Here is a 20,163-nt window from a genome sequence, read left to right as displayed (position 1 = left end):
TGCAGTTCTCAGTTTGCACAATTTGTAGCACTTGTATTCACACTGGACGTGCTCTGACACTGAGCGCACACACACACCTACTAGCGATGCAGAGTTGTATGTATTCCCATCGCCTCTACACTGACGAGTACAGGTGTGTAATGGGGCGCTCTCTCATGTAGGCATTGCTCAGCGAGGGCATGAAAGTGCCACGGCGGGCTGCACAGTGTTGGATGTTGTATGGGTTCCCGACTATAAATAGTAATTAGTTAGACAATGTCTAGATAGACACCAGATGTTAGACAGTTCGACAGGGTCAAAAGTCAGACACACAAAAGGTTGACCGGTACAAAAGGTCGACTGGGTCAAAAGTTCGACATGAAAATGGTCTACCCTTTTTTTTTGTTTTTTTTTGTTAGGGTTATGGTTAGGCACCAAGGGGAGGGTTAGGGTTAAAATTAGGGCTACAAAAAAATAAAAAAAATTGTCAACCATTTGTGTGTCGACCATTTTCATGTCGAACTTTTGACCCTGTCGACCTTTTGTACTTGTCGACCTTTTTACATGTCTAACTTTTGTCCCCTATCTAACTATTCACTGTCTAACATCTGGTGTCTATCTAGACATTGTCTAACTAATTACTGTCTATCTTTTATACCACACCCGATGTGATATATAGCTTATATACACCTATTTGGAGACCTGCCTTTTGCACCTAGCATAGGGCTGGTGCAAGTACACACTTGTGGTGACTAGTGGCACACACGTAGGACGGGTGCATACAACTCTACATATGAGCATACACACATGTTCCATGCAGGCAGTCAGACCGAAAGTGTTTTGTGTTTTTTGCTTTTTTTATATAAAGACCTATTTGTTTTTATTATATTATATTATTGTTTATTAAAACCCCAACAAGCAACTTGACATTACCAGTATCCAGAGTAAAGGAATTAAAACAGATAAACCAGCATTACGTTAAGTTAGTCATATTGGCTAAAGTAACTAACCTTAATACTTGGTTAATAAAAAGTGCGCTTTGAGTTGACCTTGTGGGGGGCTGTCCTGAATCCATGGGCTCCATGGGAACGTTTACTCTGAGGACCCCACCTCCCCTTGAGAGTAGTCTGAAAGATTTTACATTTCAACATCTAATTACTAAAGTTGAGGTTAGAATACGGTCTTGTATTTGGTGTTTATAAGGCAAACATTTGTAACACAATGTAAAGGTGCGCACACACAGGACGATTCGCTCCATGAACGATATTGTCCCGTGTGTCCCTGGCAGGGGTGTGCTGAGTGTCGTTAACGACACTGAGCACAAACACTGAACGATTTCATGGACAAAATCGTTCAGTGCCGGGCTCCCTCCCTCATCCCCGAACATGTTCAACCTGACAATATCGTCAGGTTGGAGGGGAGGTTCGGGCAATGACCGATAACTGCTAACTACAAACGGGAGCGCGCATTGGTAGTTATCGTTCATCGTTTTGGGGCTGAAACTGGATGTTGTTTTGGACGACTGAACGATAACGTTCAGTCGTCCAAAAAATTGTCCCGTGTGTACGCACCTTAACATGTTATGCTTGAGGAAACGTACTTAGAGGAACATTGCTAATTAAGGACATTGTATCTCTTTGGAGGATCCGCAGCCTCCATAATGCATTAAATTACCATTCTATTGCATACTGATGGCCCATGTTTATCTAGGATTTCCTTTTGTTGTGTGTTTGTATATATATATATATAAAAAATTAAGTTCCCTGTGTTTTGGGATCTGTGCGTTAGTTTGGGCTAATCTCTAGCACCATTGGATGGATTTTGATGGGGTTTTCTCTATTCTATACAGCATTGGTCAAGGAAGGTTTAGGTGTATGAACCTTTCATCTGTGACAAACTGGAGCCGAACAGTGACTATTTTAGTGGTCACAGAAAAAATCTTGCACAAAGCGACTGTAGAGGAGCTGTCCATCGTGCTGAAACAGCAAGGCAGCATCTGAAGCTCACAGAAAAGACACTTGTGCTCTGTGTGTGTGTAACTGACTGACTGCTGCAGGGTTGAGGGTTGTGCTTTGGCTTTCTGAGACAGTAAAAGCCAATCAGAGATAGCAATGTGTCATGTTGCTTATCAGCAGACTAGAGAGGGTAGGGAGTCTGGTACTGAGCAGGATCATGTCTGAGGCAGCTAGAGAGTAAGAGAGAGCCTCCAACAAGCCCATGATGCAGACACAGTAGTCAGAAAGGAGCCAGGGGAAGCAAGCTGTCAGGAATTAAAAAACAACCAACCAACCATTGAATGATTTCCATTCCATGGTGGCAAACATCGGACCACCACCTTCAAATGGTAAAAACACTACCATCAGAACAAAAACATGATGGCTAGTCACCATCCTATTTGGATGTCCATCTCTATGCTGAACATGTAGGCGGACTCCGACTACCACTCCTCCAACATGAAGTGATCCCTCTCCGCCACACACCCTCGGTGAACAGAAAATGTGTCAGCCCGTAAAGAATACACCTGTGCACCCACTAGGATATCTGGAAAACATGCACTTAGTCCCTGAGGACTGGAATTGGGAAAAACTGCTGTAGAATTGATAACTGAAAGAAAATGGCAGACAAAAACAATTGCAGAGGATCCCAAACTCTGCCATTACAGGCAAAGGTTTCAAGGATATCCATGCTTGAGTACAGGTGACTTAATTAGTACTTTCCGTCAATTTGATTTAACTATTTGGGCTCAAGGATGGAGATCCTTAAAACCTGGACTGTAATTGCGAAGTTTGGGAACCTGGATACATATTTTTTGGACAAATTGTTGCTGTATTTTAAAGTGGTTATATTACTGTACCATTGACAACATTCAAATAAAGTGTATTTAAAAAGAAAAAAAATTCAGCTTGCAAAGGATGTTTTTAAAAAATTACCGGTCAGTGATGTTTTTAAAAGGAAATGGGATACAGCGACATTCAGTTGCCCAGGTGGTACTGGCCTGAAGCAATAAGGGTTAATTACCACATCATCCGGCCAGTCTCTGGCATTGCCGTCTCATGCAAGCACGATAGAACTAAACACTCTGGTTTGAGCTTTAAGTTCCACTGGTGTGTAAAAAAAAAATAAAAATAATTACAAAGCTTCCATATATAAAATTATAGGATTTTATAGTTCTTGTATAAAAACAAAATAGAACTGTATAACATACATATATGGTTCAGATATTTAAATTTTCTGGTAATGTATTTTCTTTCATAATGTACAGATTTCCATACATATTCAAATCATTTCGGGTGTCTGAAAATATACAAAAGAGAAATAAAATCTACAATTTGGAGGAAAAGGACTTTGGAGAATGCACAGAGACCGCTGGAGCTCAATACATCAAATATTTAATTCAATTAATTCATAAATACATAGGAATTTTGTTCCAGACGTAGAAATCAAAGTCTGCTGGCTTTAGTGAACAAACAAATCCCAGGTGATGGCAGCAGCATAATTTGCAATGTGGCAGGTGCACCTACCTCCAGATGTCCATCCGAATAAATCAAATATCTTCCTAGCAAAATCCATCCTGGTGCTGCTTCAGTAGATTGCATATAACGCTGGTCCCTTCTTTAGAGCATGAAACAGGAAGATGGTATGATGGATGCTTTATCCAAGAGGCTGATGGTGCGTTTAGTCTATAGTATAGACCAGAGGTTCCCAAACGTGGTCCTCCAGGCTCCCCAACATTTCAGGTTTTAGATATATCCATAATTGAGTATAGGTGATTTTAATTAGTACCTCAGTCAATTTGAGTTAACCACCTGTGCTCAGCCATGGATATCTCTAAAACCTGAACTGTTGGGGGGGGGGGGGGGCATTGAGGTCCGCGTTTAGGAACCTCTGACTTTTTGAGAAAATCTAACTGAAAGAAATTGAAAAAATAAAATGTAAATTGTTATTGTATAATACATCTAGAGGATGTAATGTCCATTTCTAAACAACATGAAATGAAAAATGTTAAATGTTTACGTATTATGGGGCCTATGTACTAATAATCACGGAACTGCTGTGATTTATTAAGTATCTGTGCTGCAGCGGATATTTTCATTTTTAATGACAATATCCCCGCTATGTTCTAAGGTAAACTCGCACAGACGTGAAAGACTTCTACAACATGTCGGGAATGTAACGCACAGAGACAGCGGTTGCGGTAACCTCTGTCCCTGTGAGTTTCCCTTAGTACACAGGTACTCAAACTACCCCAAACAGTGCATGTTTTCCAGGTCTCTTCACAGAATCACAAGTGAAATAATTAGCTCCACCTGTGGATTTTTTAAATTGTGTCAGTGAGTAATGACTGCCCCTGTCAGGAGACATGGAAAATGTGAACTGTGGGGTCCTGAGTTGAGAACCACTGCCTTAGTACATAAACGGAAAATTTTCATTAAGAATTAAAATATCCGCCACAAAAAAATCGTTAATAATCGCAGCAGTTCCATGAATATTAGTACATAGGCCTCTAAAAGGGAACGTATGGAAAAGTACAGTAGTGTTATCTTTAGAACCTTGAGTACTACAGGCCCTCAGAGACAGATATTTTGCAATATAACGTGTGCAATTGGTGCCTTAATAATTAGTGATGCTGGAAGACTGTATTTGATGCACAGAACAAAAAAATATTAACCAACAGTTCTAATTCAGACACTTGTGAAATAGCCCGGGAGAACTCTGCATTTCAAGAAAAGACCAAAAACCATTGCATAACCTATATATTGATTATAGATTTACTCTATATGTTGATAGATTAATGTTCGGTCCCTGCCACTCTAGTCTGCGCCCTATGCATTGCTTAACGAAAAGGAAACCCCCCCCCCACTACTCCAGGGGTCTTCAACCTTGGCCCTCCAGCTGCTGTGGAACTACACATCCCAGCATGCACTGCCATAGTTTTAGCATGCTGGTAGATCAAAAAGGTGGCAGTTCATGTTGGGATGTGTAGTTCCACAGCAGCTGGAGGGCCAAGGTTGAAGACCTCTGCGGCCTACTCTATGGGGGTCTAGCTGCTTCCTCGCAGTAAGGGCAAGTCACGGGCTCTGCCAGAATCTAAAATGGTGGCGCAGGGGGCCGCTGCCCATCCTGACGTCATTTCCTCCGTATGACACAGACTAGCATGTAAACACGGAAGCACCGAGTGAAAAACACAGCCGCTGTCACCCGGAGGAGACCCAGGTACGTGCTGCTACCCTAGGCTAGACAGTCATAGTGAAGTAAGGGGTCAGTCAGACCGGGTGTTGCGTTCCCGTTACGTCATCATTTGTTTTCTTTACAGCTGGGGGTGAGCCATGACGCAACAGCGCGGTGTGAACGGGCTCCGGTTCAACCAGGATCAGAGTGAGTGGAGGAGGTGCAGACTGAGAACCTCAGGGGCAGCTACGGTGACATCATCTGCAGTGCCATGTGCTTTACTCCGTTCCTGCACACAGATGAGACAGACTAAAGCTGTTGAACTGTATACCTTACCAACGCATAGGTATCAGGGCATGCTGGGACTTATAGTTCCACAGCTGCTGGGGAGTCAGGTGCTGCCTATGTCCTAGGCACTGTATACAATGGTTTATGTGTCACATCTACACCGCCAACATGGTCCCTCACCCGCACAAGGGGTGTCATGCCAAAAACCGTGTCTGCAAATTAAAAATAATGTCGCAGTCTGATTGTGATGAACTGATCCACGACTCTGTCCACCTCTTAGTTATTTCTATGTGTTATTAGACAGAAATGTCAGCGCTCGTCCCTGTGTGTCAGATCTCTGAGATGAACCACGCTAGTTGGTGTAGGGAAGCAATGGCATTGCCACAGCTGGCAGCAGTATGCAAAGTAGCCATGAGGATGAGCAGCAAATACATTATACAACCAAATACCCCTTTTAAGCCAAGAAACCTGGGTCGTGGCTTAGTGTAAACGGGTCTCTGAAAAATAGCCCAGGTCCTGTGACCCGGCAATCCAACCCGGGTAGCGAACAGGGTTGGACCCGGATTATGGGGCGGTGTAAACGGATGACCTGGGTCAGCCAACCCAGGTCCGTTTTACAGCATAGGGACAGGTGGCTCACTGGCGCTTGGAGATGATGTCATCTCCAGCGTCAGCAGAGGAGAAGCCCCGGCAATAAACTGGGTCCAGCCTGCGGTGTAAACGCATTTCAAGCTGCTGTGTTATGTCTTGAATCCAGTGTTCAGTGACCCGGGCTGGACCGGGAATTTGGTGTAAAAGTAACACTCTAAAATGGGGGTTAGTAGTGATAGTGCTGCACCTTATGGGTGACAATGATATGCTGATTTATTAATGGTCAGTAATTGGGCTGCTATGTGGAGGGACACCAAGCTAAACTATCATCACTTCCCACTCTGTTGATTGTAAGCAATCTGTAAGGGACTTGGATAACTCCTGTAGGGAGCACTCTTTCTCCGTATAGCTGTAAATACTACTATACGGAAAAAGGGTGCTCCCTACTGTACTTCGCTATACTATTTTTTTTCTTTGTGGTAGTGCCTCTGCTTCCCTACACCTGCACTGGTTAGTGTGGTTCATCTCGGATCCAACACTAATGGACGAACGCTGTCGTTGCTCTCTACTCACTAGGCTAATTAGAGTCTGGACACCTCTTGACTACTAGGAGCTTGCCCGTCCTGAACAGGTTTGGGTACGGGATGCCGGGGCTCAGGATGGCGGCGGTCATAATCCCAATGCCAACATCCTGACAGTTAGGATACAGACACCTGTCCATAAATATCCCAACCCTCCCTCCCTGCAGCCTAGATGTAACCTTTTCCCCCCTTCCCCACAGCCTAATCTGAACCCTCTCCCTAGTGCCTAACCCTCCCCCTAACTCCAATACTGTCGGAATGCAGACGCCGACATCCCAACCGCCGGGATCTCAACTGTATACCTACTGTACTAGTTCTCTATTATCAGTGCACAGAGATCCCGTGTGTTCATACATTTCTATATGTCAGTCAGGCTATCCAATGCACATTGTTGTGGACCTGTCTACCCAAAGTGGTTTGTGATGTTGACACGAGTTAGTGATGTATGTTGTAGGCCTACAGCCATTGAGTGTTATTATATTGTGCTCTAGGCTGCTTCTGTTGTGCCATGGAGACAGGAGTGAGGATCTTTAACATTGAGCCACTGATGGAGAAGGGTCACCTTGGTGAGTACAGCAGACTGAGCCCAGGGGTGAGGAGGGCGGCTCATCCCACTCACCTGTGCTAATCGTCTTCCTTCTCTCTTAGACCTGGAACAGGTGGGCAGCGTCGGACAGGTGGAAATGCTACACAGGTGTAATCTACTGGCGCTGGTTGGAGGTGGAAGTAATCCCAAATTCTCTGATATATCAGGTAGAGAACATTACAGCCTTTATTTTGCCTTTCACATTCTGACAAAGTAAAATGGCAATGGTACAGGCGGAGTGCTTACATGTCTTTATTCTGTGTCTAGTGCTGATCTGGGATGATTCACGTGATGGAAAGGATAAACTGGTTCTGGAATTTACATTTACTAAACCCGTGCTCAGTGTACGCCTGAGATCTGACAAGTAAGTATTTCCATAGGTATATCTGTCTCTTTGGAAAGGTGCTGCTCCTTGGTACAAGGAATGTTCAGCTGTTTTCCACCTTTAGGAATTTCTTAGTGTTCAATCTAGCACCCTACACCTGTCACAACCCATGCAGTGTCTCTTTCCTGCCAGGGGTGTCACTCTATGCTCTGGTGCTTGTAGCTCACTCTGGTCTGTATCCCAGCAGTTTGTTGCATCAGCTGAGTTTGCAAGAAGCACCAAAATAGAGAGCGACACCCCAGGCAGGAAAGGGGAACTGCAGGGGTTGTAACAGGTGCATGGGGCTAGAATGAACACTATAATTTTATTCTCTGGTAAGTGCCCTCCTGCGACTTTTACTGAATACACTTTTTGGATTTCCAGTTTTTGTTTGCATTATTGTTTTGTTATTTATTTATATCAGCGGGCAGCTTTGTTACTTGTATTGGTCTGTGGCACAACACAAAGCTGCTCCACTATTCTACCCATGGCGGAAAGCTTCATCAGGAGACTTAAAACATAAGTAACCTGAAGGTGCAAACATGCTGTGTGGCTGCTGACACTTAGGCAGGACTGATCACAGGATGGTCAGGCATGTTTTATGCTAGGCTACCCATGTTAATCTGCAGAGATCACGTGGGTCCAAAAGCAGCATGGGGGCACCTGGTAGCTGTGCACATTGGGCTAACAGATCCTCAGATCCGTATTTGGTTTTCTTAGTTGTGTTAGTTCATCACTTGCAGTTATGTTGGAGCAATTTGGTAGAAAATTCAGAAATTGACCTTCTATGATTGTTCCAGGTCAGTTTAAAGGACCACTGAGCCCTCAATGCAAGTTGGTTTATATTAAAGAGTAACAATATTCACTAATATAAATGTAAAAAGTATCAGGAGCTCATCAGCTGAGACATCTGCAGACTGCTGTTAGTAAACTACTATTCCCTTGATCATATTCTGGTTGATTGTGCAAATAAACTGCCGAAATTCTGTAAGGAATTATTTGCAGATCTACAGATATTTAGGAGAATATCTGGGTAGTAGAATTATGCAGAATATATAAGCCTGCACCTGTCACGAGGTTGGGTACGGGATGTCGACGGTCAGAATCCCAACGCTGTGTTCCCGACAGGGTTAGTATACCTACATGTGTCGGGCAGTATCCTATCCCACCCCCTCTCCCTACACTTCCCCTCCTTCACCTTGAAAAAGACGTCAGGATGACGTCGAAACGCGTAGGTGCCTCATGCTTACCTTCATCCTGCGAGCACTGAATGGTAGCACTTGCACCTACCCCAGCAGTTTACAACGGACACTGCCGATCTGGTTGCCATAACCTGTGAGCGGCTTTACCCACAGCCTCACACCCACGCCTTCCAATTCACCTGTGGAAATACCTACACTGAGACCTGCCGGAATTTACCAGTTACACGGACCCTCCAGAGCGGCTTCTCATCACCACGTGAGTTCCCCCTAGACCGGGTTGAACACCGGAGCCAGCTATCCGTGGAAGCGGTTTGCTATACCGCTATTACCGGAATCCCTCTTACTACAATACGGGACGGTACCATCACTTTTGCAGGTATTATTCAGCGCTGTGGAAACTTTACAGGAAACTTGCTCCTTTGGAATTGCATTGATCTAGCATGTGCACCATCTATAATATACCCACTACGGAATCATTTCCTACCAAGGAACATCATCATTGCCATCATTACTCAGGTGTTTTTGACTCCAGGATTTTATTGTTCATTGAAGTACTAATTTATGTTCTTTTGATTTTATATTGTCACAGCCTTTCACTGTAGCTGCTACTTTTTATCATAGTATTAATTTTGTGTTTATTGCACCAATAAATGTTGCATTATTTTTAGTACTGTTCTGAGTGCTTTTCACTTCCTAACCCTCAAATACTACGGCTGCTTTTGTACTATTTTTTGTTGTGTTTTGGTGAGAGCGACTCCCTCAGTCAGCTGAACCATATCTGTAAGGGTCATTTAACTCCTCAGCACCTAGGCCCCCTTTTTTACTTCCCTCCCTGCAGCCTAAACCTAATCCTCCCCCCCCCCCCCCCCCAGTGCCTAAACCTAACCACCCTCCCGGCACCCTAAACCTAACCCTCCCCTACCCCCTAAACCTAACCTCCTCCCTTAGTGCCTAACCCTAACCCTTTCCCTAGTTCACAGGTTCTCAAACTTGGTCCTCAGGACCCAAAACAGTGCATGTTTTCCAGGTCTCCTCACAGAATCACAAGTGAAATAACTAGCTCCACCAGTGGAACTTTGCAAATGTGTTAGTGAGTAATGACTACACCTGTGCACCTGCTGGGTGACCTGGAAAATGTGAAGCGTGTGGGGTCCTGAGGACCGAGTATGAGAACCACTGCCCTAGTGCCAAACCCCAGTACTTCCCGTCGGGATTCCGGTATCGGCATTCTAACCACCGGCATCCCAACTGTCAGTATTATAACTACATCCCCTGTCACGTTGTCTTTAATAAGGCAATTCTCTAGCGATATCTAGAGAGTTTAGTAATCCAATAATCTCTGTAAATGAGTAGTAGAACATTTAGATGGGATACTCTGCAGAGTCTGAAGTATAAGATCCTGTTAGCATAATATTGACTTGCTCGTCTTTCTGACAGAACTACGTTTCCTGTTACAGAATTGTCATCATACTGAAAAATCGGATTTATGTCTACTCTTTCCCTGACAATCCAACCAAACTCTTCGAGTTTGACACCCGAGACAACCCTAAAGGTAAAAACTTCCTACCGTATGAAGATATAACTGTAGGCAAAATGCACCTTACGGCTAGACAGACTGGTCCTGGTTTTCAGTTCTGATGGTTGGTTTCTGACTAGTCTGTCTGTATTATGTGCGTGGGCCACTGTGATAATAAATTGTATAATAAGCACCACAACAGCAGGTATTGATGGGAATGCACTTTAGTGTTATAGCACCAATATATTAAGCAGCTCTGTGCAGCCACAACGCATGATGCTTCTGGTAGGTCCCTGAAAATGACACATACTGTACAGTTTACTGGCACTCACCTGAGGTCTTTAGCGGTCTATTTACTAAGCAGTGTTTGGAGACAGAGTGAAAAGTGATAAGGTGCCAGCCAATCAGCTCCTAACTGTCATTTTTTAAACACAGCCTGTTAGATGACAGGAGCTGATTGGCTGGTACCTTATCACTTTTCACTCTGTCTCCTAACCCTACTTAGTAAATAGACCCCTTATTTTGTTATCTGCCCAATTCTGAGCTTTATTTAATTTTTTTTATTCCAATGAATAAATGAGTTGATTGGTGAGAGTATGTCCTGTTCATTACACCAATGTTCATCTCCCCAGGCCTGTGCGACCTGTGCCCCAGTATGGAGAAACAGCTGCTTGTTTTCCCGGGGCATAAATGTGGCAGCCTTCAGCTGGTGGTAAGTTTAGTCTCATTATAGCGCTTTGGTGCAGGGTAATGGTATATTACTAATGTAAGCTCTCGCTCTGCCTGTAGGATCTGTGCAATGCCAAGCCTGGCAGCTCCTCCGCCCCATTCACCATAAATGCCCATCAGAGTGAACTGGGCTGCCTGGCCGTCAATCAGCAAGGCACACTGGTGGCCTCTGCATCCCGCAAAGGCACCTTAATACGGCTGTTTGACACGCAGACGCGGGAGCAGCTGGTGGAGCTCCGACGTGGCACAGACCCGGCTACTTTATACTGGTAAGCATACCGTGCATGACATGTTGTGCGGAATGGTAAGGGGCTACGCAGTGCTACCATACACATCAATAAAAATGAAATAATAGTTGTGCAGGCCTGCGTAATACACTAAGGGGTCTATTTACTAAGCAGTGTTAGGAGACAGAGTGAAAAGTGATAAGGTACCAGCCAATCAGCTCCCAACTGTCATTTTTCAAACACAGCCTGTGAGATGAGAGTTAGGAGCTGATTGGCTGGCACCTTATCACTTTGTCTCCTAACACTGCTTAGTAAACAGACTCCTAATACATTTATATAGAATAATCCATGTATAAAACTATCATTTCTATGCTCAATAAAACATATACATGAAAGCAAAGGTAAACGTAAATAATTGCTGTATATATTCCCCCAAGATGTTCATATAGAGAGGGAAATTCAGTTGTTCTGGCGCGCCCCGGGTTTTTTCCGCGCACGTCTGAGCTATTCAAATGTTTCTGTCGACAGGCGCAAATGCATGATTTCTGCTGGCACCCTCCTGAGGGGACGAACAGAAATCCGTGAAAAGTCTGGTGTTTGGGCGCACGGAGTACTTTGCACGGGTTTAGCGGCTTTACGCATCTAAACTCTGTGCTTTTGGGCGGAACATGCCCTGCGTGCGGTTTGGATGATTTCAGTCATACAGGCCTGGGGTGGTTGTGTGCGTCCTCTAACCCAGGGATAGCCAACCTCAGTCCTCAAGGGCTACCAACAGTTCACATTTTCCAGGTCACCCAGCAGGTCCACAGGTGTAGTTATTACTCACTGACACATTTGAAAAGATCCACAGGTGGAGCTAATTATTTCACTTGCGATTCAGTGAGGAGACCTGGAAAACATGCACTGTTGGTAGCTCTCGAGGACCAGGGTTGGCTACCCCTGTGCTAACCTAATAGTATAGTGTTTTGCTTGGTTTTATTTTTAGGCTAACATGGGGTATATTACAAATGGGATCTGTTCATCCAGATTTTGCTGGGCAGGGTGACTGAACATTGTGGTGGGTCAGTGGTCACATCCGTGTGTATTGGGTGCAACCAGACCACTGGTATGTGTATAGCACAGCACAGCACAGCACATCACAGCAAGGCTGCAGGCGCAGAGGCAGAATGTATCTCCATAGCCTTTCTCCCACAGTCTATGCTACTTTTAACTGTGCTTTAAGCCAGTGATAACCGTTATTACATGGATTATTTACTCTCAGCAGGTTCATAGAATGGAAGGAGTGTACAAAAGAAAAACAAATATATGTATATAGAGATTGCCAAATATATGCTGTACAAGGAACATTGAACCAACAACTACAGTGATTCCAAACCAATTGACAATTTCATTTTGTAACTTTAATTCCTCATGTCTAAAATCATTAAAAAAAAAATAATTAGAATCTTATTCCTTGTTTTCCCTCCAGTATCAGTTTCAGCCACGACAGCTCCTTCCTGTGTAGCTCCAGTGATAAAGGCACCGTTCATATCTTCGCGCTGAAGGACACCAAACTGAACCGCCGTTCTGCGTATGTAACACGAGTCACTCTGAGGGCGCAGCAGAGAGAGTAGTGTGCTTTCTGTCTCAGGGCTTCTGCATTGCCATTCAGGGGATTAATCATTTATGTGTCAGGAGAAACTGCAAAACCAGGCTCCTCACAGCATCCTACATGTGCAATAAAAAGCAACGCAGATCAGATGAATATACGCCTGGGAACTTTTATAGTTTACGTTTGTGGGGCCTGATTTATATGCAGACTTTCAAGAAATATCTGAAAAAATTTCAAATACACCAAAAACTATAAATCATACAATTAAACTGTGCAATATTGTATCAAATATTATACTTTATATATAAAGGGGCGACGTGTTACACAGGGGTTGGGTATGAAATCTCGGCTGTCGGGATGCCACTGGTCAGAATCCCGACACCCATAGGAACGCATGGTAAGTATTTTCCCAACCCCTACCCTAACCCTCCCTCCCCGGTGCCTAAGCCTAACCTCCCCCTCCCTGCACCCTAAACCTAACACCCTCTCCCCGGTGCCTAAACCTAATCTCCCCTAATCCTAACCCACCCTCCCTCCCCGGTGCCTAACCCTAACACCCTGATACTTACCTTCGGGATGCCGACGGTCGAGATACTGGTGCTGGGATACAGGAGCCGTTATTTAGACCGCCGGCATCCCGCACGCCGGGATGCTGACTACATCCTGTTACACAGTGCTGTACAGCGGGAGGTTCATGATACCGTGAGGTTGTGGATGTGGTCCCTATAAGAAGCCCTATAATTTGATTTGGCAATAACGCTAAAAATAATGCTTCAAATGCTTACTTTTCAGTGTGTTCACAATAAGCCCAGTGTAGATGATTTATTTGCAGCACTGGCTCATTGGAGGTCAAGGGTGTATTTTGTTACTTGAAAGTCATTCATCGTTTAGGCAGTAACCTTGTCGACGTCAAGTTTAATGGTTTTTGCCGACTGTCCGATAACTTTGATTAGATGAGAATTAGTTTAGTTTTGCCTTCTACTACATACTGTACAAGAATTTCATTTTGCATTTTTCACCAAGCTTTCGTATAATTTAGCTTCATTGCCTTTGCATACGACACAGCGCAGCTTTGTATATTGCATTTGATTGTATCCACAGAGCTGTTTTGTGTCATGTCTAAAGGCAATGATAATAAACATCTCTGGGCCTGATTCTGAGATGGACACAATGCCAATGTTTATGCAGTTCAGCAATTATCGGTGGTCTATGCATGCGTCGAGTGTCATTACCGTCGTCACTCGCAGTGACTATTCACATATTGATTGACAGGCAGGGACCGTTTGTGGGCGGCAACATGGCGTTGACTCAAACGCAAGTGTGTCGCAACCGTTTTCGGGGCGTTTCTCTGCCTGCGACTACAATCCCGTTCGCAGTGAAAATGGCTCCAGCGTCTAAGTTCCGGCGGCCATTCTACGCGACCATCGGAATACTCAGAAGTCCACTGATCTCCCGCCGAGCTGCCTCTTTGTATGCAGCCGCTTGGATTTGCAAAGCCGCAGACGGGCATCTTAATACGAATCCCGTCGGTTGCGACATTTGCATATTTTCGCACAGTCGCTGTGTAGAAATTCACAACTGCGAGAGCATTGGCGTCCATCTCTGAATGACAAGCACATACCGTCTGTAGAAGACCCAGTGAAGAAGATTCAGTATTAATATCTACTGGTTTGTACTAAACTGAGGTGTTCTCCTGTTTCAGCTTGGCACGGGTCGGTAAAGTGGGTCCTATGATCGGCCAGTACGTGGATTCACAGTGGAGCTTAGCCAGTTTCACCGTCCCTGCCGAGTCTGCCTGTATCTGCGCTTTTGGCAAAAACACCTCCAAAAATGTAAATTCTGTCATAGGTGAGACCATTACCTCCCTTTCTCACAAGCCCCCCACCCACACTATACAGAAGGGTTAACCAGGCTCTCTCTTCCACAGCGGTCTGCGTGGACGGAACGTTTCACAAGTACGTCTTCACCCCAGAAGGGAACTGTAACCGGGAGGCCTTCGATGTATATCTGGACATCTGCGATGATGACATATTTTGAGCTGTTCTTGACGTGGCAGTGACTGTGTGCTGAAGATACAGGGTCAGGCCCTGAGAACACTATGGATCAGACTGGTCATCTAAGAGAGTCTACGGACATTGGGCACTAATGCTGTGTCATGCAGTATTATTATTATTGTATATAGGATGTCATTGCTTGTATGTATTCATCTTAATGTTTCTTAGTAATAAAGGAGTTTAATGAGAACATACCAGGGTTGTATAGGTGCAAAGTAGAAACATATAAGGAGTTGGTTATGAGATACCAGCTGTCAGTATACCAAGAGGGGTCCAGTAAGTTTGGTAATGTGTACAAGAAATGAAAGTGATCTCAGCGCTAACGGTGTAACAAGAGATTTAATATAAAAACAAGAATTGAAAATAAAAACAAATATATAATTTATTCATAAAAACAAAGTGCATACATTACTTACAAAACAAGTAAGCATAAAAGCATGTATAATTAGCTCAAGCAGGGAACATAAAAGATATAGGGGCAGATGTATGAAGCTTTGGAGAGTGATAAACGACCAACCAATCAGCTTCCAAATGTCATTTTTCGAACACAGCCTGTAACATGAGTTAGAAGCTGATTGGTTGGTTGTTTATCACTCTCCACTTTATCACTTTCCAGAGCTACATACATCTGCCCCATAGATAGTTCCTACTATAAGGTAGCGGTGAGTGTCACTCCAAGTCTAAAAAGCAAGGGCTCCAGACAACACCCTGTTTTTAGCCACTCGCAGGCACAGACCGTTTTCAGTCCTTGGCAGGATGAGTAGCTGTACCTCGAAACCCTCCCCTCTTGTCCTCCTAACCCTCCCCATTAGTGCCTGAACCTCCCCCTTGGTGCCTAACCTAATTTCCCCTCCCCCGGTGGTGCCTAACCTAATTTCCCCTCCCCCGGTGGTGCCTAACCCCCCCTCCCTTGTGGCACACAAACCTATCCCTCCCCCACCCCACCCGCAGCTAAGACCTAACCAGCCCCGCTATACTTACGATCAGGATGACGGCTGTCGGGATTCTGGCTTCGGCATCTCCACTACTGTCGGTATTCCGGCGCAAGTCCTCTGCCCGACAGTGGGGATTTTGGGGTCGGGGTTTAGGGAGTCGGCATCCCGGCTGTGGGCATAGTAACTACATGCCACATATAAGTATAACTAGGCAACACTAGATACAGCTCCAACTGTTCCTGTATTAATCATTCACTTATTTTGTTACATGACACAGTGATAACTGGCGCTCCTCACACACCGGGAAGCATGGGGATTCTGCAGCTGTCACCCAATATGTCTCATACTCCTGGCGGTGCAAGTAATGGCTACACTACATGTGTGATTGAAACTGATTCACATTTATGCCAAAGTCTTCTACAAGGAACTAGAAAAGGTGGTGTTACCCTTAGCAACCACTGAGATTCCATTTTCTAGTACAGTTTAGAAAATGAAAAGAAGGGTCTGGTCATTATGGGTGACAGTTACGTGTGGAACAGTTAAAGGGCCTGATTCAGTGCTGTACGCAAACCCGATGATTTGCGCACATCTCCGATGTTAAAGACCTGCGCACATGCAGGATCTGTACTGCACATGTCTGCTCGCTCGCAGTGCCCGCAGCCCGATTCCCAGGCTACGGCTGTTTTGGGACGGAGCGGGGCGTATCATCAGGCAGCGTTCCAGGAACCGGGGGGTGTCGGCCCCGTTTTCTGGGCGTGCTGAAGCCAGTGGCTGTATCCTTGGCCGCAGCTTCAGCTGCATGAAACCATCGGCCATCCTGAATGAAATGAAGGTTACTCAGATGGCCGATGGTCTCGCAGAATGATCAGATGATGCGTCCTTGAATGAAGCAGCGGATCACAGAAGTGGGCAGGAGGCGTCTACTTACATAAGACACCTCCTGCAGCGTTAGCATATTATTGCACAATCGCTGCATCCAAAGACGCAGCTACTATGCAGTAGCGTACAATGCTGAATCAGCCCCATAGATGCAAGTATTTTTTTCTTCATCCATTTACCCTGTATTATGATTGACAATTGCACACACAGCCGGTCTCATTGTGGCCGATTTATTTTGGCACGTTGTTGGGGCAACTAAATTATTTCTTCTCTTCACCCTCCTGAGGGTGCGCGAAGAAATCCGCCTAAAGTGCCGGCCATGAGGCTGTTTTCCGGCTTAGCGTGGCACTAAGCTTCGCGGCCGGCACTTTAGTCGGAGAATGCCGGTTCTCACGACTAAACTCCATGCTTTAGTCGCGAGAACTGGCATTCTCCGACTTAAGTCAGACTAGTCGGACTTAACAGCACCCTGAATTGAATAGCCCCGGTATCAACCGCGTGCTTAATAGAATCGGCCCCCACTGAAAATAATTATTGACAGATCTTGTAACCTATTTCATACAGTTCATTCCAGACAATCGCATGGCTAATTATCACTCGTGCAGCTTATTCCTAAAATGAGTTGCTTTGTAGATCTCCGATTGTCACCTCAAAAATACAAATGAACTGTGGCACAAGGTACAGTTGTGTTGTGAGGGTTCCCTAGCACAGCCGGACAACATACTGGTAAGTTCATTGGCTTCTGGCTGAACTGATCTGTGGACTGTGGCCCTGATTCAGAGCCGGACGCTCTTTCAGAGCGCTCGCTCTGAATCAGTGCCCGCCTATTGTTTTTTTAGAGCGGCCTCCTGGCTGCCCGCATAGCTGTGGGTGACCACCCACAGCTAGTGCGAGCGGCCAGGATGATGGTCGCGATCAGCGCGACCATCGGACTTGCGACGAGACCCTTGTGGTAGGGTCTCGTTGCCGCAAGTCCCAGTGGACTTCTTGCTCTTACAGAGCAAGAAGTCCACCCACTGACATCACTTGTGATGTCAGTGGGGCCGGCCCCAGACGGTAGGGAACGCCTCCGTCTGGGCAGCCACGCCCCTGGCACGCCCACCAAAGGGGGCATGCTGTCACTCAACATCGACAGCACGCCCCCTTTGGTGCGAGACCTGGAGCGACGGCTTGCCCGTCGCTATCCGTCGCGCATGCGCACGATGGAGCAGCTTCCGTCGTGCGCATGCGCACTTGCCCAACATCAACCCGCTTGCGAGCGCTCATCGCTCGCGAGCGGGTCAGAATCAGGCCCCGTGTGTTTGAGAGACATCCTTCTTTTTTTTGTTAGGTGGACTCTCCGGCACCCTCCAGAGGCCAGCGCCCTTAGCCTAAAGCTGCCTAATGGTAGCGGTTTGTTAAAGCCGCTGATCATCGATAGAAATAAATGCTAAACCATGATTGTTCAGCATTTATTTCTATTGCTGTTTTGAAACGGTCGGTGAAAGCTGCTGATAATCGGTGCCTTTGGCAACCAGTGCCTTGGTCATTATAACCTTAAGAGATGAGGGGAACACACAATACATAGAATAGAGGAATGCCACTTGCAGCTGCAGATTGGGACTGTGGGCCTGATTCAGAGCCGCTTGTAAGCAGCCGCTCGTTCGCTCTGAGCGATGTTCGCACAACTGCGCATGGGTCGTAATGCGCATGCGCCAACCAGTCATTGCGGTCAGAAATCGTGCGCTCGTAAAACAGCGAGGGGCTGCTAATTTGAGTGACAGAATGAGGCATTTGCTTGAAAACGGGGAGTGGAGATCAGAACGCAGGCGTGCCAAACGGTCAAAACGGGCGTTTATTGGGTGTGCATAATTAACAAAGCAGCGTCATCGACCACGTCACTTGGTTGTCTTTTAGCCTGAACTGCTCGCAGTGATTGCGGGAAGTAAAACCTACCACAAGCACTGCGAGCAGTTCAGACGCCTTTCGATGTACTCGATTAATCTAATAAATAGCGGAGATGACGTATGATGCGAACGGCAAAGGGGCGTCTTTACAAAATAGCGAGCGCATCTTTCGGACGCTCGCTCAGACATTGAGGCGTCCACAGACCGCAAAGAGCGAGGGCTCAATTTAAATATCCGGCCCCTTTTTCAGAACGAGCGTCCAGGTCTGAATCAGACCCTATGTGCCTGGATAACAATGATGTAGCCTTTGGTAACTGGTGTTTCTGTACAGCTACCAGATGTTGGGATAAGGAGATATCTACCATCATCCAGGACACAGTGAATGTATGAAAGGAAAGCATGTGTATTTTATCTTATAATCTCTGCTTCTACTGGCACTCCTCATCCTTACATCTATATAATAATATGCTATGCCGTTGGGTCTATCAACCCGGCAAATTCCTGGGTCTCCCGGGTTGTTTGCATTCACACATAGCAAGAACCCAGGTCGATGTGCAAAAACCCGGGTTTTTGCTCTTTGTGTGAAAGGAGTATAAGGTTCGGAGCAACGCATAGACCGAGGTGACCCAGCATATGCCTTGTCCGATATATACTAATTAAACAGGATGGCACATACTGCAGTAAGGATTTATTGCAGTAGAGATATTAATTAAAGGAAGTTGAAGCTCGTGTGCCATTAGTGTATCATCTAGCAATCAGCAGATAAAAAATGCATACATGAGATCCACGGGCCTTACTGGATGAGAGCACTGAATAGGATGAGCACTAATACATTTACCACTATACTGAGGAAGAAGAACAGTACTTCAGCCTCCGATGTTCAACAGAGACCCAAAACTAGCAGATCAAAGACCAGAACACAGGAAATGTGCTAATTAAGGGTGAACTCCATACTGCAGAATTTCCCAAACTCTGCCATTACAGTCCAGGTTTTAAGGATATCCATGCTTGAGCACAGGTGACTTAATGAGTACCTCAGTCACTTTGTTTTATCCATCTGGACTCAAGCATGGATATCCCTAAAACCTGGACTGTAAAGGTGGAGTTTGGGAAACACTGCCATCCAGGATTATATTCACTCTTATAAACAGTGGTTCTTAAACTCGGTCCTCAGGACCCCACACAGGTCATGTTTTCCAGGTCACGCAGCAGGGGCACAGGTGTAGTCATTATTCACTGACACATTTTTAAAGATTCACAAGTGGAGCTAATTATTTCACTTGTGATTCTGTGAGGAGACCTGAAAACATGCACTGTTGGTTGTCCTGAGTATCGAGTTTGAGAACCACTGCTCTTAATAATGTACAAAATTGAAACGGTGGGATGGGCAAATTTCCTAGAAGGCCACTGGCTATAGTCTTGCACCTACTAGTTGGGGACAAAATGGCTTTAGTTAAACATAAAATCCCCTGTAATGTCAAATTACAAAATCTGTATAAAGATAAGTACAACAGCATATTACTAATATGGTACCTTACTACTAGTGCAACATTCAAATACAAAAAGGTCAAATAATACCAGACAGA

The 20,163-nt window shown here is 45.3% G+C and overlaps 1 protein-coding gene across 1 annotated transcript; it reads left to right on the top strand.

The window, feature by feature from the left end:
- The first annotated feature begins 5,088 nt into the window (after nt 1-5,088).
- WDR45 (WD repeat domain 45) lies at nt 5,089-15,067 on the top strand. Its single transcript, XM_088453386.1, has 11 exons — nt 5,089-5,193; nt 5,294-5,355; nt 7,100-7,174; nt 7,257-7,361; nt 7,462-7,558; nt 10,218-10,312; nt 10,909-10,988; nt 11,066-11,274; nt 12,701-12,802; nt 14,526-14,671; nt 14,751-15,067. Exons 2-11 carry the CDS (start codon nt 5,307-5,309, stop codon nt 14,858-14,860), a joined length of 1,068 nt encoding a protein of 355 aa, XP_088309512.1. The 5' UTR covers nt 5,089-5,193; nt 5,294-5,306; the 3' UTR covers nt 14,861-15,067.
- Nucleotides 15,068-20,163: the final 5,096 nt, after the last annotated feature.

Source organism: Taudactylus pleione, unplaced genomic scaffold (genome assembly GCF_031769625.1).
Source record: "Taudactylus pleione unplaced genomic scaffold, aTauple2 ptg000579l, whole genome shotgun sequence".
Taxonomy (NCBI): Eukaryota; Metazoa; Chordata; class Amphibia; order Anura; family Myobatrachidae; genus Taudactylus; species Taudactylus pleione.
Note: the sequence above shows the minus strand (reverse complement) of the source record. Positions and strands in the feature narration are given on the sequence as shown.